This window comes from Acipenser ruthenus, chromosome 24 (genome assembly GCF_902713425.1).
Source record: "Acipenser ruthenus chromosome 24, fAciRut3.2 maternal haplotype, whole genome shotgun sequence".
In the NCBI taxonomy this organism is placed as follows: domain Eukaryota; kingdom Metazoa; phylum Chordata; class Actinopteri; order Acipenseriformes; family Acipenseridae; genus Acipenser; species Acipenser ruthenus.
The window spans coordinates 26,175,538-26,199,526 of NC_081212.1; the positions used below are offsets into that span (position 1 = coordinate 26,175,538).

The following is a 23,989-nucleotide window of genomic DNA, read 5'->3' on the forward strand; positions in this document are numbered from 1 at the left end:
ATGATACGTCAACGCACATGTTTTTCAGTGAACATTCTTTAGAAAACCACAGGTTGGATTTAAAAAGGATTTAGCATGTGACTCAAAGCTAACAGACAGGTGTCTTTGTTACAGAGCAGGGGAAGTTTTTATTTGAGTTATTTGTGTTATTTCTGAATCTTTAACATTTGAAATGCTTTTTATTTTATACTGAATAAATAACTGCAATTAACTGTAGGAGGTGGAACTTTTAGGAAACATTTAAGCTACTGTAATAAAGTCAGTCAGGGCTACTATGTAAGCGCGAGAATGCAGAGAAAGTTCACCTTCCTTCTTCTAGAGGGGTCAGACAGAGAACTCCATTGCACAGAAAACCTTGAGTTTCGTGAGCAGCTTAAATGGCCTAATTGCTTAACTGATTTGACAGGTGTCTACAATGAGAGTGATTGTGAGGGACAGGGTGAACCCATCTGAGAGGGGGTACAGAAGCAGAGTACATGTGGAGAGAGAGAGAGAGAGAGAGAGAGAGAGAGAGAGAGAGAGAGAGAGAGAGAGAGAGAGAGAGAGAGAGAGAGAGAGAGAGAAAGAAAGAAACCCATTGTCTAAGATACCACCAGACCAGCTGTGAAGAAGTGACCTGTAGTCTGGGTGAACTTTAATGAATTGATGTTTTGTTACGGGTAAATGACTTAGCCATCCCATGTTTAGCTAGGACCGAGTGACCAAGTATAGCTAGCAACTTCCAAGGAAGGTGGGCTGCTTGTTTTGTTTATTTTGGTGTATATGACGTCCGTGAACAGAATAAGAAAACCACAAGTTGTGTTGTACTGCAATTGAAGTCTCCGGCCTGTGTTTATTACAAAGATATACCGCACCACGGGGCCACCTCGTCACACTACCAAACACAAAGTTAGCAAATGCTTTGCAAATATGATTCACATACCTGCATCTTTCAGCTGCAGTGTCCCACTAACATATTGAATCTGAAATCAGTTCACAAGCGAATTTGAGAGGAGGGAAACCCCACTAACACGTGCAATTTGCCTAATTTGTCAGGTTAAAAATCAAGTGAGTTTTTGGACCTGTTCATCTCCCTTTCTTCACCCTTGGAGGAGCTCCGTGCATCTTTCAGACAAACGTGTTGGAACAAATAATGACTGCAGCAAAGAAAGCAAATTCTCTCCTACACAGAAATGCTGTATGAGATATGTACGGTATGTCATTGAATTTCTCAGCTCTAGGGTTGCATTCTAATTAGAGTGTCGATATCCTAATAGTGTATTTTCAAAAGTTACAAAACAAACAACTGTAATAGATAGCCCATGGTTTTGGCATCTGCGTGCAGGTTTAATGAATCAAACCTTTTCAATTGCTGTCTGTTGAATAATGTTAGTAATTCAGTATGGGGAGTGGCCTGTTGCATTATTGTTATTCGAAGTATATACATCACACATGTATTTGGACTGTTAGCCTCAGGCTTGTGTTCACAGAGTGTATCCCACCTGCACAGAGAAAGGCAAAGCAAGTTGTTTACCTGAACAAAGAACGCATTATAATACAGAATACTGAAATCCTGAATACACACAATCCTATTCAGATGATGCAGTTCATACAGCTTTATCTGCTGTATTATTGAATTGTGGTTTATGAATTGTGGTTTGTCACACTTGAAAAAATTATTGTGGTTTGTCACACTTGAAAAAATTATTGTATTTCTTGCTCTTATTGTATGACTTGTATTGTAACACTTGAATGTATTTGTATTTGCTTGCGATTGTAAGTCGCCCTGGATAAGGGCGTCTGCTAAGAAATAAATAATAATAATAATAATAATGTTTATTTAATAATACTGAGTATACTGATACCACCCTTACAACAGTATTGCAGAAAATGTGCAGTTTTCAGTTTCCTCATGCTTTCCCCATGGACACACTGTGCATTCACTATAGTTTATCATGGTTTGCTATGTCTTTTAATATGCTTTACTATACCTCTCTGGATTTCACCATGCTTTTACTGTGCTTTATTACACTTTGCTATGGTAAACTGCAAGGCTGTAATCTGTTAGATAAACATTTAACCCGTTTAATTAACATAAACGTTTTTGTTATTTTAGAGTTATCTTGAATTTAACTAAAATGTTTTTGAAAAAAACCTGGAACATTTTGAACCACTTGACTGATCACTTTGGGAGGGGTGGTGCAGGGCGGAGGGTGCAGTGACACACTCCAGGGTCCAAACTCAGCAGGCAAGGGCAGTTAAATGGCCGTGTGTTATTACATTGATGTTTTATGTTGATGTAAAAAAATAAACAGTTAAAAGTCTGCTTCCACACTCCAATGTTATTATTGTTCTTTTTTTTAATTATGATTGGAGGTCACACTCTTCCTGAATCAGCATTGTAACCTGAACTGCTCTTTGGGTTCATTTAGATGTCTCATTTGTCGTGGACTGTACAGAAGTTGGCTGCTACCCTAATAAACCGAGCCATCTACGTTGAGGTTAGCACTTAAACTATTATCTAACGGGTTCGTCTTTTAGCTGGCATTGGATTTTAGGATAGAGCCAAGCTGTAACCTCAAGCTGTCAGACAGGGCGCTAATCACAGAGAGTATCACCCTGAAAGGAAAACGTATACACTCCTTCCTGCTTCCTATCGCGGATCAATAAGAGCACATTCAAATTTTGACATCAGCTTGCCATCTCAATAGAACAACATCAGCCATGCCACATTGATCGAGTTTGAATGGAGAACAAAGTGTTGAATGGTCACAGCTTGACCACATGGGTCAACAGAACTCAGAACAGTAACTGCAAAAAACATACACCTGTCATTTGGACTTCGAACGGTTATTATTATATTGTTTGAATTCTTAAAATGATCTTACTGTAAAATCAAACTACATTTGACACCTGTGACCTGGTTGAAATTCAAGGATGAAGATGCCACATGATGCTTGAACTGAGAGAAAACTCCCAGCTTGTTCTGTAACTGTACTCTACCAGACAAGATAAAGCAGTGGGTGGAGTGTGCTGGGAGCGGTCCTGCAGACTGGAGAGACAATGTGTTAAGGACACGAGCAGCACAGAGCAGAACTGGGGAAGGCAGGAGACCATGACTGCTCATTCTGAGAGCTACTATTGTTTAAGGAACTGGTTTTGTTTTTTGTTTTCCCAAACGTTTTTTTTTCCCAAGCTCCTTGAAACCCAACAAAGTCACACCACACCACTTGCATCGGGTGTTAAAGCTGCCTAGAACCAGAGATGACCTGAAGCAAACCAGTTTTGTGTTTCATACTGGCTGCCGTTTGATTCATGCTTTATCGTGGTTTCTCTTACATACCCCCTTTCTTTCCATAAACAGGCAGGAATTGTTCCAGGAAAGCGTCCTTGTTTCTGGATGAAAAGGGTGTCCTATATCACAAAGTCTTCTGCACATTACTGAAATATAGTGCCACCCGCCTTTTATAAGCAGTGTGGAATTCGGTGCTGCAAAGTAAGAACCGTGTGAAATATACCTTTTAATTTTTACTTTTGTTAAAAATATAAAAAAAACAAACACAAAACACAAAGCTTTATTAACTTCGAATTTCTCACACAAATCTTCCTACTGAATATCCCTGCTCTCCATTACATAACAGTCAAAAATCATGTTCAGGAATGGAAATAAGACTCCTGTTGCACAGCAGTTTGATCCATTCCTTGTTTTACTACAAGTTTAATCACACACATCTGAGCTTGTTACCTATACACTGTTGCTAATCAAGCTCGTAGTAAAACCTGGAATGGGTGAAAGTGCTATGCAATAGGAGTCTTATTTTCATCCCAGATGTTCAATGGAAAAAAGCAGGTCACAATACTGATCCCCATCATTGTGCTTCTCATCTCACTGGCTCAGCTGCAGTACTTGGTCCAATTAAGTAATTTAGGGTACAGTTGGCACAAAAACCAGGAGGGACATCGGCCCTCAAGGACCGGAGTTGCCCACCACTGCTGTAGCCTCTACCAGGACAAACTACTGAACTATACCCCTCGACACTGGTATACTGACGCTCAGAATCCACTGGTTTTTTGTAAACCATGGTTTGGAAAAAAAAAGAAATAATTTGAGAATCCCATAAAACTGTATCTTTAGTAGCACATTTTCAAACTGAAACTTCAAATAAACAGCACCAAGTGAAGTCGATCCCAGGTCTCCCCCACTTATCCTAAGTTGGTGACAACAGTTTTTGTTACATCCCCAAGAAAGACAAAAAAAATGGTGCAGGCAAATGGTTCGGCTAATGCAGTCATTTCTGATGTTCACTCGTCTCTCTCTTTCCAGGTTTTTAATCTGCTTAAGTCTGAGTGGCAGGTGTGTCAAACTACATTAGATGCTTATTGTTCAACAGGAATATATCAATGCTACTTCGAAATGTACCTATTAGTCATGCAGTGTGAAATATGACATTTAATCTGTGAACAGGATTTGATAGCCATTTCGCTGCATGTCACTTGACAAAATTGTGTGCATAGCAGCAACATGCATGGAGAGATCAGCTCGGAAGTTAACCTTTTTTTTTTTTAAAGTGCAATATAAAAGTCTGAAAGGAGCTTTCATTAAGTCAACACATTTTGTTTCAAACTGGATTCTTTTTGCCTTCCTTTAGTCCAGGGCTTGTCAAGCTCGGTCCTGGGGACCCCCTGTGTTGTGCTGGCTTTCATTCCAACCGAGCTCTCAATTACTTAACTATACCCTTCATTGAACTGATCATTTGCTTAATTAGACCTGAATTTCAGCTCTTAAACAGTTGCATATTTCAAGTTTGCTATAACATTTGATAAGTAACTTGAACTGCAACTGGTTTGAATGAAAACCAGCAGACACAGGGGGTCCCTAGGACTGAGTTTGAGAAGCCCTGCTTTAGTCTAATCCAAAGCTGACTAATTCTTTGTAGTATTATAAATTCTTTTGGTATCAGTAAAATAATGCTGTAGATAAAACAGATTGCAGCTGACGCTGCTTTCCTAGCATGAAAGAAGGCATCCAGTTTGAATGCAAAACAAAAATAATGCTGAATGAATTATTTCTGAAATGAGCAGAATTGGGTCATTATAAATACTAAAATAAGTGACATTTCTTTGACTATTTCTAAATGTAGCACTATTAAGTGTTTAACAGTTATGGGAGAAGTGGGTCATTGTACAGTAAGTGGGGTGGGATCAGCTCGGCTGCCTGTGATCTGAAGGAAACCACAAAGGAAATGCTTGCTGGATCCTGCATAATGAAGCGTGGTTAAGCATTTCCACAAAGAGCAAACAAGCTTCAGCATAAACAAGCTCTTAAACCCACCTTGCTCTGTTTCACAGATAAGTCACTGTACCCATCCCCATTTCAAATAATAATAACGGATCATGCAATACAGCACCTATACAGAGCGTTATAGCCAGGGTACCCAATTTAGCAAACAGTGTTGTAACTAAGCTTTTGAAATCCATTTTCTCACCCTAAATCAGTATTCTTTCACTGCCTCATTTTGCATGGCTCAGTTCAGCTTCTCATTTCTGTGCTCTGGAGACACAATATATATAGCAGCCCTCTCCTCCATGTTGGCCTGCAAGTATTTGAGCTGGGCAGCGTTCCTTTAAGGAAACAAAACTGCTGCAATCACCTGTCTCACATTTGAAGTAACGCAGATTAGCACAGCATGTGTTAAGTAGAGCTCTGATGTGAAATTGCCTTTTTTCTGTCCTGGAGCAGCAGGAGGAGGAGGATACTCGGTGGTGTGGTTCCTTTATAGACTTTTCAAAGTGATGAAACTGTGCTTTAAAAGTAAAAGTTTAGCGGCATGATGATAAGGGGAGCAGTGAAAGTGGTTCTGAAGATGAAACCTTAGGGATGGTGTCTTACAAAACATGCTTCATGGTGAATTCAGTCTCAAGTGCGATAAGCATTCTGTTTGTTGTGTCATTAAAGCCACGCTAGTCTGGAGCTGGATGTTATGTTAACAGTTAACTTCCTCGTCTGTTAGTGGCTGCTGGGTTTTTGTTTTTTTTCAGTGATAATTCAGTATATTGATTAAAGACAGACAGGTGCTTGCAGGTGACTGCCTCAGTTGATGAGGAAATGGAGCCGCTGTGCTTGTTTAAGATCAATTAGCCGGCCGAGTGAAGACTGCAGTTCAGAACACACCCCCGGGACGAGACTTGCTCAGTGAAGCAAACTGAATGGTAAGACACTGAGAAAGCACTTTATTGTGTTGACTCGTTCATTTTTTTTCATTAAAGCAAGCTATTAAACCTATCACCATACACTACATGCACTGCGTGAGTACAGCTTGGACCTCACCATCTAGAAATGCAGTCTGTAGGGGGTCAATGAAGAGAGAGATCCATTCAGACTGGTGGATTCGCCATGGCATTTGACATGTAGACCATGCTCTATGTTGTGGAGCAAGTCCAGGTGGACTGGGAAATGCATAGCACTGTGCAGCTGAAAGACTGATGCCAGCCCCATTGATTGCAAACAGTCAGACTGCTACTTTTTCCATTAATGTCTTGCATTATTATGATGTTATCTTGGATAACAGCTTATAAATAGCCAACTTTTTAAGAGTACCCTTAATGGACACTTCCTACATACATCATTGCTAGTAAAAAAAACAAACAAAAAAAAAACCACACTGCACAAAACCACCATTGCAAACAATGAAGAGGTATTTTCTTTTAGCCAATTTGTCTTTTTAAAAGATTCCAAATAAGGTACCAGTAACACTAGTAATACAGAATATGTTCATGGAATTAAATCATATGTAAAGGGACTTCCAGGGGCTGAAGGCATATCCAACACCCTGTCATGTGGTATTACTTGCATAGAGAGTGTGTATTTATGTGTGTGTGTATATGTATGTATGTATCTATCTATCGCTCTCTCGATATATATATTCAATTCAATTCAATTCAATGGTGCTTTATTGGCATGACTTACAATAGCAGGTGTTGCCAAAGCAATTATACAATACAGACATGTATATATACCATGCATCATGAATACATATATATAAACAAACTGATTTATAAAGTACAGTAAAAAAAAAAAAAAAAAAAAAAAAAAAAAAAAAAAAAAAAAAAAAAAAAAAAAAAAACATATCACTACTAACAATAAACATGTATCAGGACAATAAGCATTTACATAATACATACATGCCTACATACACAACAACATACATACTGTATATACATAAGTGTGTGTGTGTCTCTGTGCAGAGCTCTCATTGTGTGTCCCTCAGTCTGTGACACGCAGACACATACTGGGCTGCTAGTTGGGCTGTGCTTCTCTCCTCTCCCAGGAGGATTGAGACTTTTTCAGGGTTGGACATGTTTGGGAAGTTTGGGAGGGAATTTGCAAATTTTTTAAAATAAGTTTGTCTATTTTCTGAGTATTTTTTACATTGAAGAAGGAAGTGCATCTCTGTCTCGACCTCTCCTGTCTCACAGTGACCACAGAGCCTTTCTTCTTTAGGAAGCCAGGTCTGCCGGTGACGGCCTTTCTCAATGGCCAGGCTGTGGTCACTGAGCCTGTACTTGGTCAGGATCTGCCTCTGCTTTGTATCTCTGACAGTAGAGAGATACTCTGCCAGAGTGTAATCTCTTTTTAGGGCCCGATAACAATCCAGTTTATTTTGAGATTTTGTTTCTGTGTCCCAATGTTTCAGATAGCAGTTTTTGGTTAGTTTTATAATTTGGTTGACTCTGATTGGGGGCTGGTAAGCAGTGCTGCCCTGAAGCTGGTTTGTTTTAGTATTATTAGTTGGGTTCAGTGCAGTGAGCTTCAGGGCCAGCTGGCTTAGAGGACTCTTTTCAGGGCTGAGCTCTTGGGTTTGCATGGCCTCATACTGGAGGGAGTCTGATTCACTTTTCTTTAGGTGCATCCAAAATTTTAGTGCTCTTTTCTTTATATTTATGAGTGTCGGGTAACGGCCTAATTCAGCCCTGCATGCATGATTTGGTGTTTTTCTCTGCACCTGTAGGATGTTTTTGTAGAGTTCAGCATGCAGGGTTTCGATTGGGTGTTTGTCCCATTTAGTGTAGTCCTGTTGACTGAGTGGACCCCATATCTCACTACCATACAGCGCAATGGGCTGGATGACACTGTCAATTAATTTTAGCCATATTTTGATAGGAATATTTATTTTATAGAATCTTCTTTTGATGGCATAGAAAGCTCTTCTGGCTTTTTCCTTTAGTGCATTCACTGCTAGGTTAAAGCTCCCTGACGCACTGATAGTCAGGCCCAGGTACGTGTAGTCTGAGGTGTGTTCTAGTGTAGTGTTGTTTAGGGTGAAGTGGTATCTGTTTCCCTGAGTTCTGGCCTTTTTTTGAAAAATCATTATTTTGGTCTTTTTAAAGTTTACTGCCAGGGCCCAGGTCTGACAGTACTGCTCCAGCAGTGCCAGGCTCCGCTGCAGCCCCTGCTCTGTGGGCGACAGCAGGACCAGGTCATCTGCATAGAGCAGGAACTTGATTTCGGTGTTGTGTAGAGTAAGGCCGGGGTCTGCAGACTGCTCCAACATCGTAGCCAACTCGTTAATATAAATATTGAACAGTGTTGGACTCAGACTGCAGCCCTGCCTCACCCCCCGCCCCTGAGTGAAGAAATCAGTTCTTTTGTTGCCAATTTTGACTGCACATTTGTTTTCTGTGTACATTGATTTTATTATATCATAGATTTTACCCCCTACACCACTTTGAAGAATTCTGTAATATAAACCTTCATGCCAAATAGAATCAAATGCTTTTTTAAAGTCAATGAAGCAGGCGAAAATTTTGCCTTTACTTTTTTGGTGTACGTGTTTGTTTATTAGGGTGTGTAGGGTGTAAATATGATCTGTTGTGCGATGATTTGGTAGGAATCCAATTTGACTCTTACTCAGGACATTGTGTTCGGTAAGGAAGGCCAGTATCCGGGCGTTAATGATACTGCAGAATACCTTCCCCAGGTTACTGCTCACACAGATGCCCCGGTAGTTGTTGGGGTCGAATTTGTCTCCACTCTTGTGAATTGGGGATATAAGCCCTTGGTTCCAGATGTCAGGGAAGTAACCAGTACTTAGTACCATGTTGAACAATTTAAGCATTGCCTCCTGTAATTTAGGGCTGCTGTGTTTGAGCATCTCAGTGCAGATGCTGTCAGGGCCGCAGGCTTTTCTGGTTTTCAGTGCCTGCAGCTTCATAGTTAATTCTTGTAGGGTGATTGGAACATCAATTGTGTTTTGGTTATCTTTAATTGATTGTTCAAGTAATTTCAGTTTTTCTCTAGTTTCATTTTGTTTATCTGTTAGATCTTTTTGTTGAATATCTTTATAAAGGTTTTCAAAATAATTTTTCCAAACTGTTCCATTTTGTATCGTCAATTCTTGTTGTTTTGTTGGGTTTAAATTGTTCCACATTTCCCAGAACTGATTTTGGTCAACAGATTTTTCAATGTCTGTGAGGGTTTTGTTTGTGTGTTTTTGTTTTTTCTGTTTGAGGGTGTGTTTGTAGTGTTTTAGAGTCTCACAGTACCTCAGACGTAAGTCTGTGTCTTGTGGTTGATGGTGTTTTTGATTAGATAATTTTCTTAGATTTGTTCGTATTGATTTACATTCATCATCAAACCATGGCTGTGTGTGTTTTTGTTTCCGATTGATCTTCTTTTTGGTCTTTTTAATATTTGCCATTATGGCTGCTTTTTCAAATATCTGATTAATGTCATTAACAGACAGATTTAGTCCTGTCATATTAGGTTGGTACAGAGTGTTGAGGAAAGTGTTAATGGTGTTAGTTATTTCAGTGGAACTGATTGCTTTGATATATTCCTCAGTGCTGTTTGGAGCCCATCTGTATGTTTGATTCAGATTGTACAGCTTACTGGGCTGTGTTTGTGTGTTGCTTGCCTGACTTCCTCTTTTCAGGAACACAGTGATTTGATTGTGGTCCGACAGGGGAGTTTGTTGCCTGACAGTGAATGCACTTAGAAAGGAGGGGTCCATGTCAGTGATGACATAGTCGACTACACTAGTCCCAAGAGCTGAGCAATACGTGAACCTCCCTAAAGAGTCCCCTCTGATCCTGCCATTAACGATGTACAGACCTAGGGCTTGACAGAGATGCACTAATTCTCTCCCATTTTTGTTCACGGCACGGTCAGGGTTGTTTCTCTGGATTGTGGTGGGTGTGAGGTACAGAGGGGTCTGTCCAAATACATGGCTGTTTCCCTGGGTGTTAATACAGTCAGGCTCTGAGCCTGTCCTGGCGTTGAAATCCCCACAGAGCAGCACATTCCCCTGGGCCTGGAAATGGCCGATCTCTGTGTGGAGGGTGTTAAAATACTCTTCGTTGTAATAGGGGGATTCAGAAGGGGGGGTGTATGCTGCACACAGGTATATGTCATTTTGACATTGGGCTATTCCCTTGTTAATTTTGAGCCATGTGTGTGTTTGGCCCTGTTTGACTGGGCTGATGTAGCTGGCCAGCTCCTCTCTGTACCACACTATAATCCCCCCTGAGTCCCTGCCGCGCCGGACTGTGCTCAGTTTAATAGAGGGCACTATCGCCTCCCTGTAGCCTGAGGGGCAGTGTGTGAGCGCGTCTGCACGGCACCATGTCTCCAACAGAACTATCACATCTACATCTTTTGTATTTTTAATAAATTCAGGGTCTGTGCTCTTCAGCCCAAAAGCAGAGGAATACAGGCCCTGAATGTTCCAACAGCTAACAGTAAATGAACTCATGTAATCCAACCAATAATTATTCTTAATGAAATAAAATGTCTAACAATAACACAACCTTTTATCATTTTAAGTTCCCTTTAAACAGTAAAGTACAAATATAGTAATTATTTTAGTAGTACTAATAATTATTTATTTATTTATACTTTATTTATTTATTTGTAGTTATTTACATGTAGATTTTTTTTTTTTTTTTTTTCCCTACCCAAGTGTTGCAGGTCTCAGTTCAGCAGCCTGGAGCAGAGGATGCTGAGGAGCTGTTTGATCTCTCCCAGTTCGGTGGGGGCTGGGGGGGTGGGCTGGGACAGAGTTGCAGCATAGCTGAGTTGCTGCTGGTGGTCGCTGAGCCTGGCGGTCGTGGGACGAGTGGGGGGCCGGATGGCGGGCGGCTGTATGGTGCTGCGGGGGCGGGATGTGTGCGCTGCAGTGTGGGGGGGCTGCATGCTACGCTGGCCTCTGCTGGCACTGCTGCGAGGGGGGCTGGCTGGGCTACGGCCCATGGCTGCATCCTTCAGGGTCTTGGCAAAGACTTTGACCCCCTCCTGGTTTAGGTGCACCTTGTCGTAGAGGTGCCAGGGGCCCACTGTGGGGTGGTGTGCCAGGTGCACGTTAGGCAGCGCAGCGCAGCCTCTGGTGATCTCTGCGTTCACAGCGTTGATGGTGTGTGGGTGGGTGTCTGCTCGGGGCAGCAGCGTGGAGATGACCACTCTGGAGTCGGGGAACTCCTGCGTGGCTCTCTCAGCCACCCTCCTCACGGCCTTGGCGGTGTCGTGGCGCAGGGAGCCCAGGTCGTTGGTGCCGGTGTGGATAACGATGCAGCTTGGGCTCCCCAGTGTGTCCCGGTTCAGCAGCTGCAGGGCTCGCTCCGTGTTTGTGCAGCGGATGTTGTTGACACGCCGGCTGGGAAACAGTCTCCTCATGTCCAGGTATTTCCCGTTGCTGTCAATGAGGAGGGCCACTTCTGCGTTTGTCTTCTTTTTGGCCAGCATGCTGTGGGTGTGGGTGGGGATGGGGGTGGGAGCGGGGTGGGGGGGGGAACGGGGTGGGAGGGGGAGCGGGGGGGAAGCGGGGGTGGGGGTGGGGGTGGGAGCGGGGTGGGGGATGGGAGCGGGGTGGGAGGGGGACCGGGGGGGGAGCGGGGGTGGGGATGGGACCGGTGTGGGAGTGCGGGGGGCAGCGGGGGTGGGAATAGGGGGGGAGCGGGGGGGGAGCGGGGGTGGGAGTGTAGCGGGGGTGGTAGCACGGGGAGCAGGGGTGGGGGGGGCTGTGTATCTGTGGAGCTGCTCCCTCAATCCCTGCAGCTCCTTGTTGGTGGTTTTCTCTCTGCGCTGCATCTCCTCCTTGACGCTGGTCAGCTGGGTCCTTAGGTTCGCGTTCTCCTGCTGCAGGTCCTTCATCTCGCTGGTCAGCTCGGTGATGGCCACCCTGTTCTCTCTCTTGAGCTGGCTCACCTCATCTCTGAGCTGCTGGGTGATGCTGGTTTCCGTGAGCCTGGCCAGTGTAAGCTCTCTGAACTCCACAAACTCCAGCTCCAGCAGGGCCAGGCACTCCCGCATGTGCTGGGTGTCGCTGGGGGTCGTGGGGGTGGGCAGGTTGGTGTCGGGTGTTGTGCTGTCTGAGGTAGGATCTTCAGGGTCTTCAGGGTCGGTGTTCTCGGGGTCGTTGGCTGTAGTGTTTGTTTTTTCAATCTCTGCTGCCTCTTTTAGTTGTTTATATTTTTTTTCAAAAGAGGTCAGGCTGGCCTCACTGCCCTGGATCAACACAGTTCCGCTGTGGTAGACATTAATACTCAGGACTGTGCTGTCCGGGTCAGAGTCTTCTCTTAAGAGGATCTGTCTACCTTGGCAGATCCCTCTTTTTGTGACGTTGCTGTACGTCTTACACACAGCAGTGTGCCAGGCATTGAGGTGTTGAGTGTAGAAGATGAGGTTGCTTCTCATCTTCTTGTCTCCTGTCCCAGAGTAGTCTGTGTACAGACACTCCGGGTTCTCTCTCAGCACGCTCAGTTTATGATGCTTCCTGGCCTGTGCGCTGCGCAGTTCAGCCGGGTACTGGAACTCCCTGCTCTCTGCACTCTGACTCGTCTCCATGGCAACCGGGAGAATCTCCTACACTTTGTTGCAATTTCCAACTGTCACTGCCAACGGCTGCTTTTTTGAAAGTAAACTGAACTTTTTTTTTTTTTTAAAAGCAAACTACTGCTGAACTTTTAATTTTTGTAGTATTTGTTTGTATTTATTACTATAAAATTATAAAATAAAATGATGGTAGTGTAAAACGCTTACCTCTACCTCTGTAATTTTCTTCCTTTATTTTCCTCTTTTATTTACTTCTATCTTTTCTTTCTCTTTCTTTATCCTTTTCTTTCCTTTTCTCTTTCTTAAATATTTCTTAAATATTTTTCTTCTCTTCCTTTAATTCTCTCTTCTTTCCTTCCTTCCCTTTGCTCTGTGATTTTCTTCCTTTCTTTATTTTCCTCTTATTTCCTTCCTTTCTTTACTTTCTTTTCTTTCTCTTTCTTTTTTCCCTTTCTTTCCTTTTCTTTTAATTTATCTTCTCTTCCTTTAATTCTCTCTTCTTTCCTTCCTTCCCTTTCCTCTGTGTTCTTTTTTCTTTTGGTCTTGGGATCTTCTTTTGGTGTTTTTATAATATTTTATCAAATGTTTTCTCTTATTTTTTCATATTACGTTAAATACTACTTTAAGTACTACTTTACATATGTTTATGTTATTAAATTGGCATTTTATTTCACTAAGAAACATATAAATTTTTAAATTTTCAGGAGCTCATATTTTCTGTGACTGCTCACTCTAAGATGCAAATATCAGGACCCTGAAGTTACTGAAGTGAGCCCTTCAAAACCCTGCATGTGCCATTTCCCCTGGTGTTGATGGAACTGTACGGTATCTGAGGAAAGTTTAAGGAGGGTGTGTTGGAATGTTTTGCATGAGTTTATAGAATGCCCATAGTGCTCCTTGAGAACCTGTTGGTCTTGTTGTGAGTGCAATTACTGGTAAAACACCAAGGCTGAAACAAATCTCAATTCAAACAATCCCTTTGTAACAGCTGATTGGAGCACTTATCACAACCAGGGATGCCCTGGCAACAAACCTCTAAGACCTGTGCCTTTATTAATAAATCATTCTTCGGCAAAACAAGTACTGTAACTAGCATTGACTTAGCAGCTGAACAAGTTTGATTTTATTTTACCTGCCACCCACACCCATGTTGCAGAGTACCAAGGGCTGCAGCCCTTTTTCTTTCTGTTTTGTATCCTAATCAAAGAGTAGAAATCTGTAAAACTGCTGTGTATGAGCTGGGCTTATTCAAGTGATCTACATGGTGGCCCTGTTTAAACAAGTCCGCTGCCATCAACTGTGAAATAATTCCGGTGCATTTTGAATATAAAATGAAACGGGTTTCCCATGAAGGTTTGGTCTTTCTTTACAAGCACAGCAAATTGGTTTATTGGCTTCATCCAAAAAAAAAAAAATCTGTAATTTACTGGGTCCAGAGAGGTCTGTGGTGAAATGCCTTCCCTGCTTGTTAAGCTTTAAGAGCCCCACATTAATTAACCAAACGAGTTTCTCAATGAATTAAACTGCAAACATTAAGCCAATGTATTTAATTCAGTGCAGTTTCAATTCGTGCTTCATTTGGTGAGTGACAATCACCTGGCAGCAGCTGTCTCGGAGAGCATTCACAGGTGAATCCAATGCATCTAGAAAAAGAAAGACAGGGGTGGTGCTTAACATGCACCTTGCAGTCACATCCAGTATGGTTAGTATGAGGTGTGTAATACCTAGACAATCACGGTGCCATTTGCAGATGCTTGGAGGCCAACTCTTTAGGGCTGGGTAAAGAGAGGTGTGCCAGTTGACTGACAAAAGGTAGGCAGAAGTTGGTGACACACCTCCTGGCCTTGTATAAAAAAGCAAGATCGAGAGAAGAGCATCACACCAAAGATTTTTCTCCTGCCTTGTTGAGAGGATTTTTTTTTGTGCTTGTCACCATGGTGAAAATCTGGGGAGGACAGAAGAACAGCAGCGTGCGGCTCAGCCTGCCCATGGTGTGCTTCGTCTGGGAGATCGCGATGATCATCCTCTTCGGAGTGTTCATCCGCTACAACGAGGAGGTCGATTCCCACTGGACAGAGACCAGAAAGGAGAAGAACATATCCAGCGACCTTGAAAACGACTTTTATTTTAGATATCCAAGTAAGTGAATGGCTTCGCTCTGTTCTATTAAGTAGAAGAAAATATATTGCAATGTGTTTTTTTTTTTAAGTTTTGTTTTGCACAGTAAATGTGATTTTTATGGTGAACTGGTGTTTTAAAAGATTCAGATGTGTCTGACATTTTTAAATGTTTTCCTATCCAGTAGTGGTTATATGATTCTCATTCATATGTGATTGACAAATGTTATTTTTATAATAAAGTATGTATTTATTTCTCCTTCTAAACCTGACAGTACAGCACAGAGTACTGGCTGCTGAGTTACTAGAATAAAGTGTATTCATAATAAAGGGTTTCCTGATAATGAGTTGACAGCAAGTGCCCAGTGTTTTGAACACAAACACAATCATGCTGGCATGTAAATGTCATGAAAGTAAATTGCAACCCCCTTTCATAACAAAACTGTCCCAAGTCAATTTGATTAAAGTAATGAAAGTAAATGTACAGGTGCCATGCCATGCACAGGAGCCTGTTTTTATGCAGGGAACCAATTGGCTATAGCAAAGCTGCAAATGCAGTGGTGCAGACCAGCAGGGTCTAATTGCACCTTTAATGCACCTCCGTATTCTCATGCATAAACACTCCTCCAACATATCCGCACACTGCTGACTGTGACAGCACTCACACTTGATGATTTGACACATACAGTAGGACCCACAAATACAATTGGACCACTGAACAGCAGGATGCTTTTATATTTAAAAACTTTTAAATGGTGCTGGTCTTGAAATAATTCAAATCTTTTAACTCTGGGTGTGCACTGTTAGTATCTGGGCAACGCCCAGTTTTATAGGGTTACTAAACTATTTACAGACTTACATAAAACTTGCCTATTTGAAATTCAGACAGAAATCTGTCTGGGTTGAACCTAATGTCAAGTTACCATCTTGAATATCAATACAAACGCCATAGGAATTGACACAGATTTTAGCAAATCAATTGTTTAGGTATTAAATACTTGATAAAGAATTTGTGAACTCTAGTAAAGAGAAGTCTTGTTAGTACTGGCACCCATTCAGTCTATCGGTGTTAAGTTAGCTTGACCTCCTTTGGATTTACAGCAGCTTCTTGATGACTTGCCTTGCTTTTAGTTGACACTGACCTGTTGAGATATCCCCCAGATACAGTATATAGTTTTTGCTTAATATTTCAAGACCTGACAAACCACTTCAACTCTATTGGTCAATGCTCTCCTGCGTTCAGCCCTGCTGAAGTTCTGCTCTGCGCCCCAAGCACCCACAGCACATGCTTCCACCTCTGTGTTTAACTATTTAATCAAGTCATGCCACCCAGGGGGGAAACATAACCACTGCCACTGCAAATCTCTAGGAAGTCTGACTTACTGATGAAGAGTCTGATAATTGGTAGTTTCACAGCTCCTGTATGGACGGTCTGTGCTGTGCAGTGAGATCAGATAGCAATCAGACTATGAGCCCTGAGGCAGAAGTGTAATGGAGCCAAGTACAACAACCAATATGATCACTGCAATACAAGGGGCACATTTGCCTAATTCTAGTTCTTTTATCCACTACTGTATATCTTATGATGAAGTGTTTTTTAAATATGCTGCATGCTGTAAACCCTCTTTGTTATTGGTATTTTCTCTGAAATTGGAAGATGCTAAACTCCCTTGCCAGCACTGCAGTAAGTGACTCTCTCTCCCTCTGTCTCTGTCTCTGTCGGTCCACAGGTTTCCAGGATGTCCACGTGATGATATTTGTGGGTTTCGGGTTTCTCATGACCTTTCTGCAACGCTACAGCTTTGGCGCCGTGGGTTTCAACTTCCTGATCGCTGCCTTCGGGATCCAGTGGGCTCTGCTGATGCAGGGATGGTTCCATTCTCTGGACTGGGCTGACGGCAAGATCAAGATAGGAATTGAAAAGTTAGTTGAGCACACAGGGCTTTCTTCATGTGTGTGACAAGAGTTGAGCTTACTGGCCAGACCCTATAGATCTGGCATGAATTAGCAAAACTGCATTTGTTTTTTGGGATCGTCTGTGTACCTAACTACAGGGTAGTTCTTGTAGCTGTATATTTGTGTACTGAGTGAACTGATTTCTGTATGGGCAGATGCTTGTTTATGAAGGGGGCTACACAAGTTAAACATTATTATTAATATTATATTGATTTTCATGTATTTTATATTTTGCCTTGCTCTCCCCAGCATGATCAATGCTGATTTCTGTGTGGCTTCCTGTCTGATTGCCTATGGTGGAGTCCTGGGTAAAGTCAGCCCAGTGCAGCTGATGGTTATGACTCTGTTTGGAGTGACTCTCTTTGCCATTGAAGAGTACATCATCCTTACTGTGCTTCACGTGAGTCTTTTACTCTTACTGCTATCAAGGACTTAGTACAGTAACTTGATTACAAAATACTGAATCCAGAGAAGTGAACTGAGAAATTGTTGTTGTTCCAGCATTCGGACATAAGGACAAAACCATTTTGTATTTCATTATCAGTATTTTGTATTCCCTTTTTAAGAGGAATGTTGCAATTTCGTTTTTTAAAAAAATCTGCTGCAGGATATGTAGCACTGTGATCACTAGGAAAAACCTATTTAGAATTGAATGGATGACAATTTCTGGTTATAAAAAATGCTCCCTTGTTTTTCTTTTATAACAGTTAAAACCTTCACACAGACAATAATACAACTCCTTTCGGTATTTCTCAGGTTCGGGATGCTGGCGGCTCCATGGTTATCCACACGTTTGGAGCCTACTATGGTCTGGCTATCGCTCGTGTTCTTCATAGACCGAGTCTGGATAAAAGCAAGCAGGGCTCAGTCTATCACTCCGATGTATTTGCTATGATTGGTGAGTCCTTGCAGGGAGAGCTTTTCAATGTATGACTGGCATTCCATTGCAGAATTCACTCCATTTTTGAAGGGTGTCTCCTGTGTGGTTTCTTGGCCTCCTTCCAGTAACTGTCCTGCCCTCTTCTCATACACTTGAAGACGTCCGCGTTTCCTGAAGAGTCGTGTTTGAATTAACCCGCTTGTGAACTCCTATGCGAGTAAGGTTATCTTCATGGAGGTTTACTGTACACTGCAGCTCCATCAGGAGAAACACACACATTTTCAAATGAAATGTTTCTCAAACACACCTTGAAGTTATAAACACTAGGAAAAACAAACAATTTTGTTCCAGTCTGATGTGTTTTATAAACACGTTTCTGATTCGGGTGGTAGTAACCTTCAAGTTTAGAACTTTGGTAACTCTGTTACAATGCTCCCAGGTTGTGGAATAAACTACTGTCTGATGTTGGTCACCATTTTGTACCAATTTTTAAATGTGTTTGTTCTTCTCTTTCTCTGCTACATTGAGGTTCTAGTTTATGGCTGGTTTTATTGACTTGTAAAGTGCTTTGAGGTGCTGCAGTATGAAAGGCGCTATATAAATAATCAGATGTACTTATTAACTAGTTGTCTATTTGACCATGTATAGCTACTTTGTTTTTTTGGGCATATATATATATATATATATATATATATATATATATATATATATATATATATATATATATATATATATAATATGTGTATTTATATTCCTTATTTGAGGAAGTGATTCAAACCACTGTTAAGTGTTACTGTATGTTTTTAATATTCTAATCGATTCTCAGAACGTCCATTTGTATTAATAATTATGTTTTCTCCCTCAGGCACTCTCTTCCTCTGGATGTTCTGGCCTAGTTTCAACTCTGCTATCGCGGACCACGGAGACGGGCAGCACCGCGCCGCCTTAAACACGTACCTGACCTTGGCTTCTTGTGTCCTCACGACCGTAGCGGTCTCCAGCCTCGTACACGGAAAGGGCAAGATCGACATGGTACCTAGCCCGGCAGTATTTAAAGTTAATAAGTCTTGTGCATTGCTGGGAAAAACTACACAACATTTATTGTGTGTGTTTTATTAATTTATATTGCGTTTATCTCAACAATCTCTACCCAAAAAGCACACAAACTCTACGGAGTTTCGATCCCAAATATAACGACAGTCAATTATAAGATGACAGCATAAGGATAATTTTGTTCAGATTCACATAATTAATTTTTTTTTTTTTTTTGGTCAGGTGCACATTCAGAATGCCACTCTAGCGGGTGGCGTTGCCGCGGGAACGGCGTCAGAGATGATGATTTCAACATACGGGTCCCTCATCGTCGGGTTCATCTGTGGAATCGTCTCCACGTGTGGATACGCTTACCTCACAGTGAGTGCCACCTGATTTCAAGAGTACGGTACATGTACATATTAGCACAGGGCAAGCCCCCAGAAGATGAAACAGTGACCCCCCTCATTCAACATGAGCAAGTTTAAAAAAAAAAAATAAATAAATAAAAAAAAAATTGTCGGACACTTTCAAAATTAATGTAGTATCGTGAATACAGAAGAGAAACAACCATGCAAACTACCTGTGAATCACCCTGCAAGCTCTTTCTGTATCGTTTTTCATGCCACCTCTCATGTGCAGACAGTTTATTTATGATTTTTTTTCACGCCTCTGTTCTCCGCTCTCCAGCCTTTACTGGAGTCCAAGCTGAAGTTCCACGACACGTGCGGCATACACAACCTGCACGGCATGCCCGGAATCATCGGGGGCATCGTGGGAGCGGTCACGGCGGCCGCTGCTACCGAGCAGGTTTACGGCCGGGAAGGGTGAGTTCAGGGCGAGTCAAGGAGATAAGGGGTTTTTATAAGTGCATGTTCAATTTATTTTTTCAATCCATGCCAATTTTTTTTTTAATCAATTGGCGTCGTAATTGATGACAAAAAGGCAATGGGATTTGGGAATTGAAGAAAAAGTTATTGACCCCAACCCAGTTACAACCAGGGGCCGGATCCAGACTTTCATGAAAGCTCCATGTCAACAGACTATTGCATCTTTTTTTTTTCTAGGTTGATAAAAACGTTTGATTTCGAGGGCGAGTTTGCTGACCGGGTGCCCTCTGTGCAGGGAGGGTACCAGGCCGCTGGGTTATGCGTGGCATTAGCTTTCGGCATTGTTGGAGGCACACTAGTTGGTAAGTGTCACGTGAAGTCCAATAAACAAAGATCCCTGTCGTCTGTATCCACCAGTCTGACTGCACTTATGCAGCCACATTCCATATACACGTAGCCGTTTGCAAATTGATGAACTTCCCTCTTTAAGAAACCGAAGAGTCACGTGAGCCATCTTGTGGTAAACGGATTACAGATTTCAGACATGTGACTGCCACCTTGTGGCTGAAAATGAGAAGTGCTGTAAATGGGGAATTGCAGGTGCTGTACCTCATCACCTGTGTATTTTATTTATTTATTTATTTATTTATTTATTTATTTAAGGTTTTATCCTGAAGCTGAACATATGGGGAGATGCCCCAGATGAGAACTGTTTTGAGGATGATGTTTACTGGGAGGTAGGCACACATTCAAATTCATAAGAAACAGTTATTGGGAAAGCACTGTGTATAGAGACAGTATTCTGTGTCTCAAGATATAGTCATGCTTCAATACACAATGTCATTTAGATATCATGTATCATTTCTATAATAGTGTGCTTCCAGATTGGATGCCTTTGTGAACTTGCACCTGTAAAAACAAGCTTCCACGCTTGACTCATATGTATTTTGTTGAAAGTGATTGGTTGGAGTCTGACTGATGCGTTTCTACCCTCTTGAGGTTGATTTTTGGAAGTGCACATATCCTTAATTGAAATGTGTGTTGGATTTCTTTACATTTATTTTTTTAAATTATGTAGCTTGTTATTTGTATTATATTTTATATCTGCATGGATGGAATAATTTCATATACACCACATGATGGCGCTGCAAGCCTTCTTATAGATTTGTCATACATGCATACATACCTGTGTAACAGTGACGGCTCATTAACGACTCTTCTTCCTCCGTCGTCGCAGGTCCCTGAGGAGGACGAGGAGAATCCGACACCCCATGCCGCTCTTGAATATGCCAACCACATGCCCAACAAACTCTCGGAGCAGGCTCCCCCAACGCCAGTCCGACAGGTACAGTGGATACTTCACTAGGATGCCAGAGAGTGTCAGCACGCCTCTTAACCTTTTGTGGCAAAACCAGCTTAATGTTGGCTGATTTGCTTATGGCAAAGCAAATATCGTTCGCTATAGAGGCCACCCGTAGTTCAATGTGTTTGTGTATACAGAACCTGGTTTTGCATGTTTTCTTATTGATTTGACTACATTTGAATGGCTGCTTTCATGTGCCTCAAATGGCACTTCTTAAAGGTAGCCCAAGATTAGTGCTGATTGGGGAAACCAATAATCTATTATCTCTTTATTTAAATGTGACTTGGTTAAATATCTGTAAAATGTAAGTCGCCCTGGATAAGGGCGTCTGCTAAGAAATAAATAATAATAATAATCTGTAGGCCGTTTGTCAGTGTACTACCATGTGTGACCACAAGATGTCACCAGTCAGTCACATTTGTTTTCTCCGGCACGGTCTCTTCTATTAGCTAATGAAACGGCAAAGCCAGGTTGCAGATTGTTCATCAGATTTTTGCATCCATTTTTAAAACCAGGTTACAACAGTCGACATGTATCATTTAGATTAAGCCTGCTGTTGGCTTTGCTATATCCCCATCTGTCTAATGTACAGTTCTCATTAAAATACAGAAACAGAACATGTCATTTTTATAAATACTGCATTATATAAAACATGTGTGCACGCTTGCGTTGCAGTTGTGTGTGTCGCTTGTAAATGGATACCCACATTTCTCTCGGTAATCTTCTAGCTGTTTTAAATATTGTAGGTAATGATCTTTTTCACTAAAGAGCCTCACCATTGCAATGTGTTCTAACCGGATTCTCTCTCTGCAGGTTTGAGTGGAGCTCCTCTGGGAGTCAGGCAGTTCTTTCTTTGCCTGCTGGATAAATGCATTTTCTCCTATTGCCTGATTGCTTGATGTTGGGATCAAGCCGAGGGTCTCAGTGTCACAAGATTCCTCAAATAATGTGATCTACATGGACATTTAATATTGGAGCGTGTGTATTATATTTGACCCCTGCCAGACAGCGGGGGGGGGGAGAAGGGCGCTTGCAGCACTATACTGTATACCCAAGGTGTGTGTGTGGATCCCACAGGGTGCCAACAAATCACAAGAAAAGAAACCTTTAACTTTAGAAGCAACTCCTCTACATCCAATTACTTCTGAGCTGAAAAAAGAAATCCTTTAAATCTATATGTATATGTAGAATAATGTATGGGTCGGAATATATTCACACAATGATATGTCTCTAGTTGCTTTGGGGCAGGTAATGTATGAGTCGCAGAACCAAGCCACTCCTGAATTCCCAGCCCAAAACCCAGACACATAATATTGTCATAGTAATGTATTCTGACCCATATGTATATATGATATATTCTATGTTTCTTAAATCATACATGACTATAACATCCAACTTTATTTATTGGTTTTCATCTGTTGCAAATCTTGTAGATTAACATGAAATGAAATATAATTTCTATTGTCTTTATTCATAAACTGCTGAAATGATGCATATTTTCAAAGTATATAGAAATGTAAGCCTCCTGCATGCACCCAGTGTATGTGCGAGGGCAGTTGAGGGGCGGGTTGCTGTGCAGACTTGCGTGCTGGGACCACACGGCTGTACTTCATGTGGTCTTGCTGAAATGATCATACAGGACGTCAGTGATGGTGAAACAAAAGGGAGGTTGGATTAAAACTCCCAGGTGAGGTTTATGTCAGCAAGTGTTCTTCCTTGTAGTTTCACTTCCTTGTAATGAAATACCTTCCACATCCTGGTGCAAACAAAGCAAAGACATGTTAAATACAATAATGATAATAATAATAATATGAATTGCCCTTTTCCTGGTAATAAAAGGAAAGGTATCTCTGTTTAACTGATGGAAAACCATATTTAAAAATACTATATATATATATACATATTAGTACACACAATTTCTATGCAACTAGATAGTTTTAAAAGTCTTAATTAATTTATTCATCAGAACAACGGTTTTGTCAATTGGTTGTTTTAAACCACATTTGTGATTGAATGTGTGACAGTGATGGGGTGGGGTTGGGATTGCACCAGCAAGCAGGACTGTGTATTTAATCCCGTGTGAGGATTGCTTTCAGGTTGTCCTGAATCCCTCTCCCATTCCAGGAACACTACAGTGGTGTATTATTATCTGCATGCAGAATGACATCAGCTGGTGTTTAGCAGAGTGCACCAGTGTGGGATGGAGGAGGCATTTCTATTTTATTTGCCAAGGGTCTGACTCCGAGTGCAGAGAGTGTCCTGGAGCACATCACTCTGCTTCAGAAGGTATTGTGTGTGTGATGCTGGAATATAACACAACGCAGTGTAATACAATTTCTCTCTAGTAGTGGTTTCCGCACGGCACATTACATGCCCAGGTCATGGTAATGAGGGGCCCCTCCCCCATTCAATCAGCCTTCTGGTATAAACATCAACATGTTGCTCTGTGGTGTGTGTTTTTTTTTCGTTTTTTTTCCTCCCCCAATATGTTTACTTTTGCTTCTTAATTCATTAACAGCTGCTGATTTCTCCCTGGCAGATTCCATCATGAATAGTCTGAAATGGTGGATTTCAAAGATTTAAACCATTGTTTTTGTAAAGTAATTTGTTTTGTATTAATAAAAGTCTTAAACATACTGTGCCTGCCTTGTGGTTTTTTTTTTTTTTTTTTTTTTTTTTTTTTTAAAAAGATCCACATCTAAACAACGCTTTTTATCACAGAATAAACAACTAAGATCTTACTGTCCCTTAGGCACAGGATCTGAAGTGCAGGCTCATCAAACCCACTACCTTCCACGCTGCAGCCCAGCACGCTAACCAGTGAGCTCTCGCACATCTTGTTTGTAGTTTATTCCTAAATTGTGGCTGAATGCAGCGCTGAAGAGATGACATTATTTTGTGTTTGAAGTTTTGGGAGTAGATAATAAATGAGGGGCACGGATTACCATTTCAATGAGAGCTCTCCACTGTAACGGACAGGCAAGCTGAACTTTTAACTTTAAACCC

General features: G+C 41.6%; 1 protein-coding gene across 2 annotated transcripts; it reads left to right on the forward strand.

Moving 5' to 3' along the window:
* Positions 1-5,681: 5,681 nt before the first annotated feature.
* Positions 5,682-23,619, forward strand: LOC131700604 (ammonium transporter Rh type C 1-like). 2 transcript variants are annotated; one of them, XM_058999009.1, is made up of 12 exons: positions 5,682-6,189; positions 14,764-14,944; positions 16,653-16,845; positions 17,128-17,278; positions 17,635-17,776; positions 18,624-18,790; positions 19,034-19,171; positions 19,481-19,617; positions 19,858-19,982; positions 20,284-20,357; positions 20,858-20,965; positions 21,797-23,619. In XM_058999009.1, the coding sequence occupies exons 1-12, from the start codon at positions 6,187-6,189 to the stop codon at positions 21,800-21,802; spliced, it is 1,425 nt and encodes a 474-aa protein (XP_058854992.1). In that variant the 5' UTR covers positions 5,682-6,186; the 3' UTR covers positions 21,803-23,619. The 2 variants fall into 2 exon arrangements, with proteins under 2 accessions (XP_058854992.1, XP_058854991.1); XM_058999008.1 differs by lacking the exon at positions 5,682-6,189 and having other exon boundaries at positions 14,491-14,944.
* The last annotated feature ends 370 nt before the right edge of the window (positions 23,620-23,989 follow it).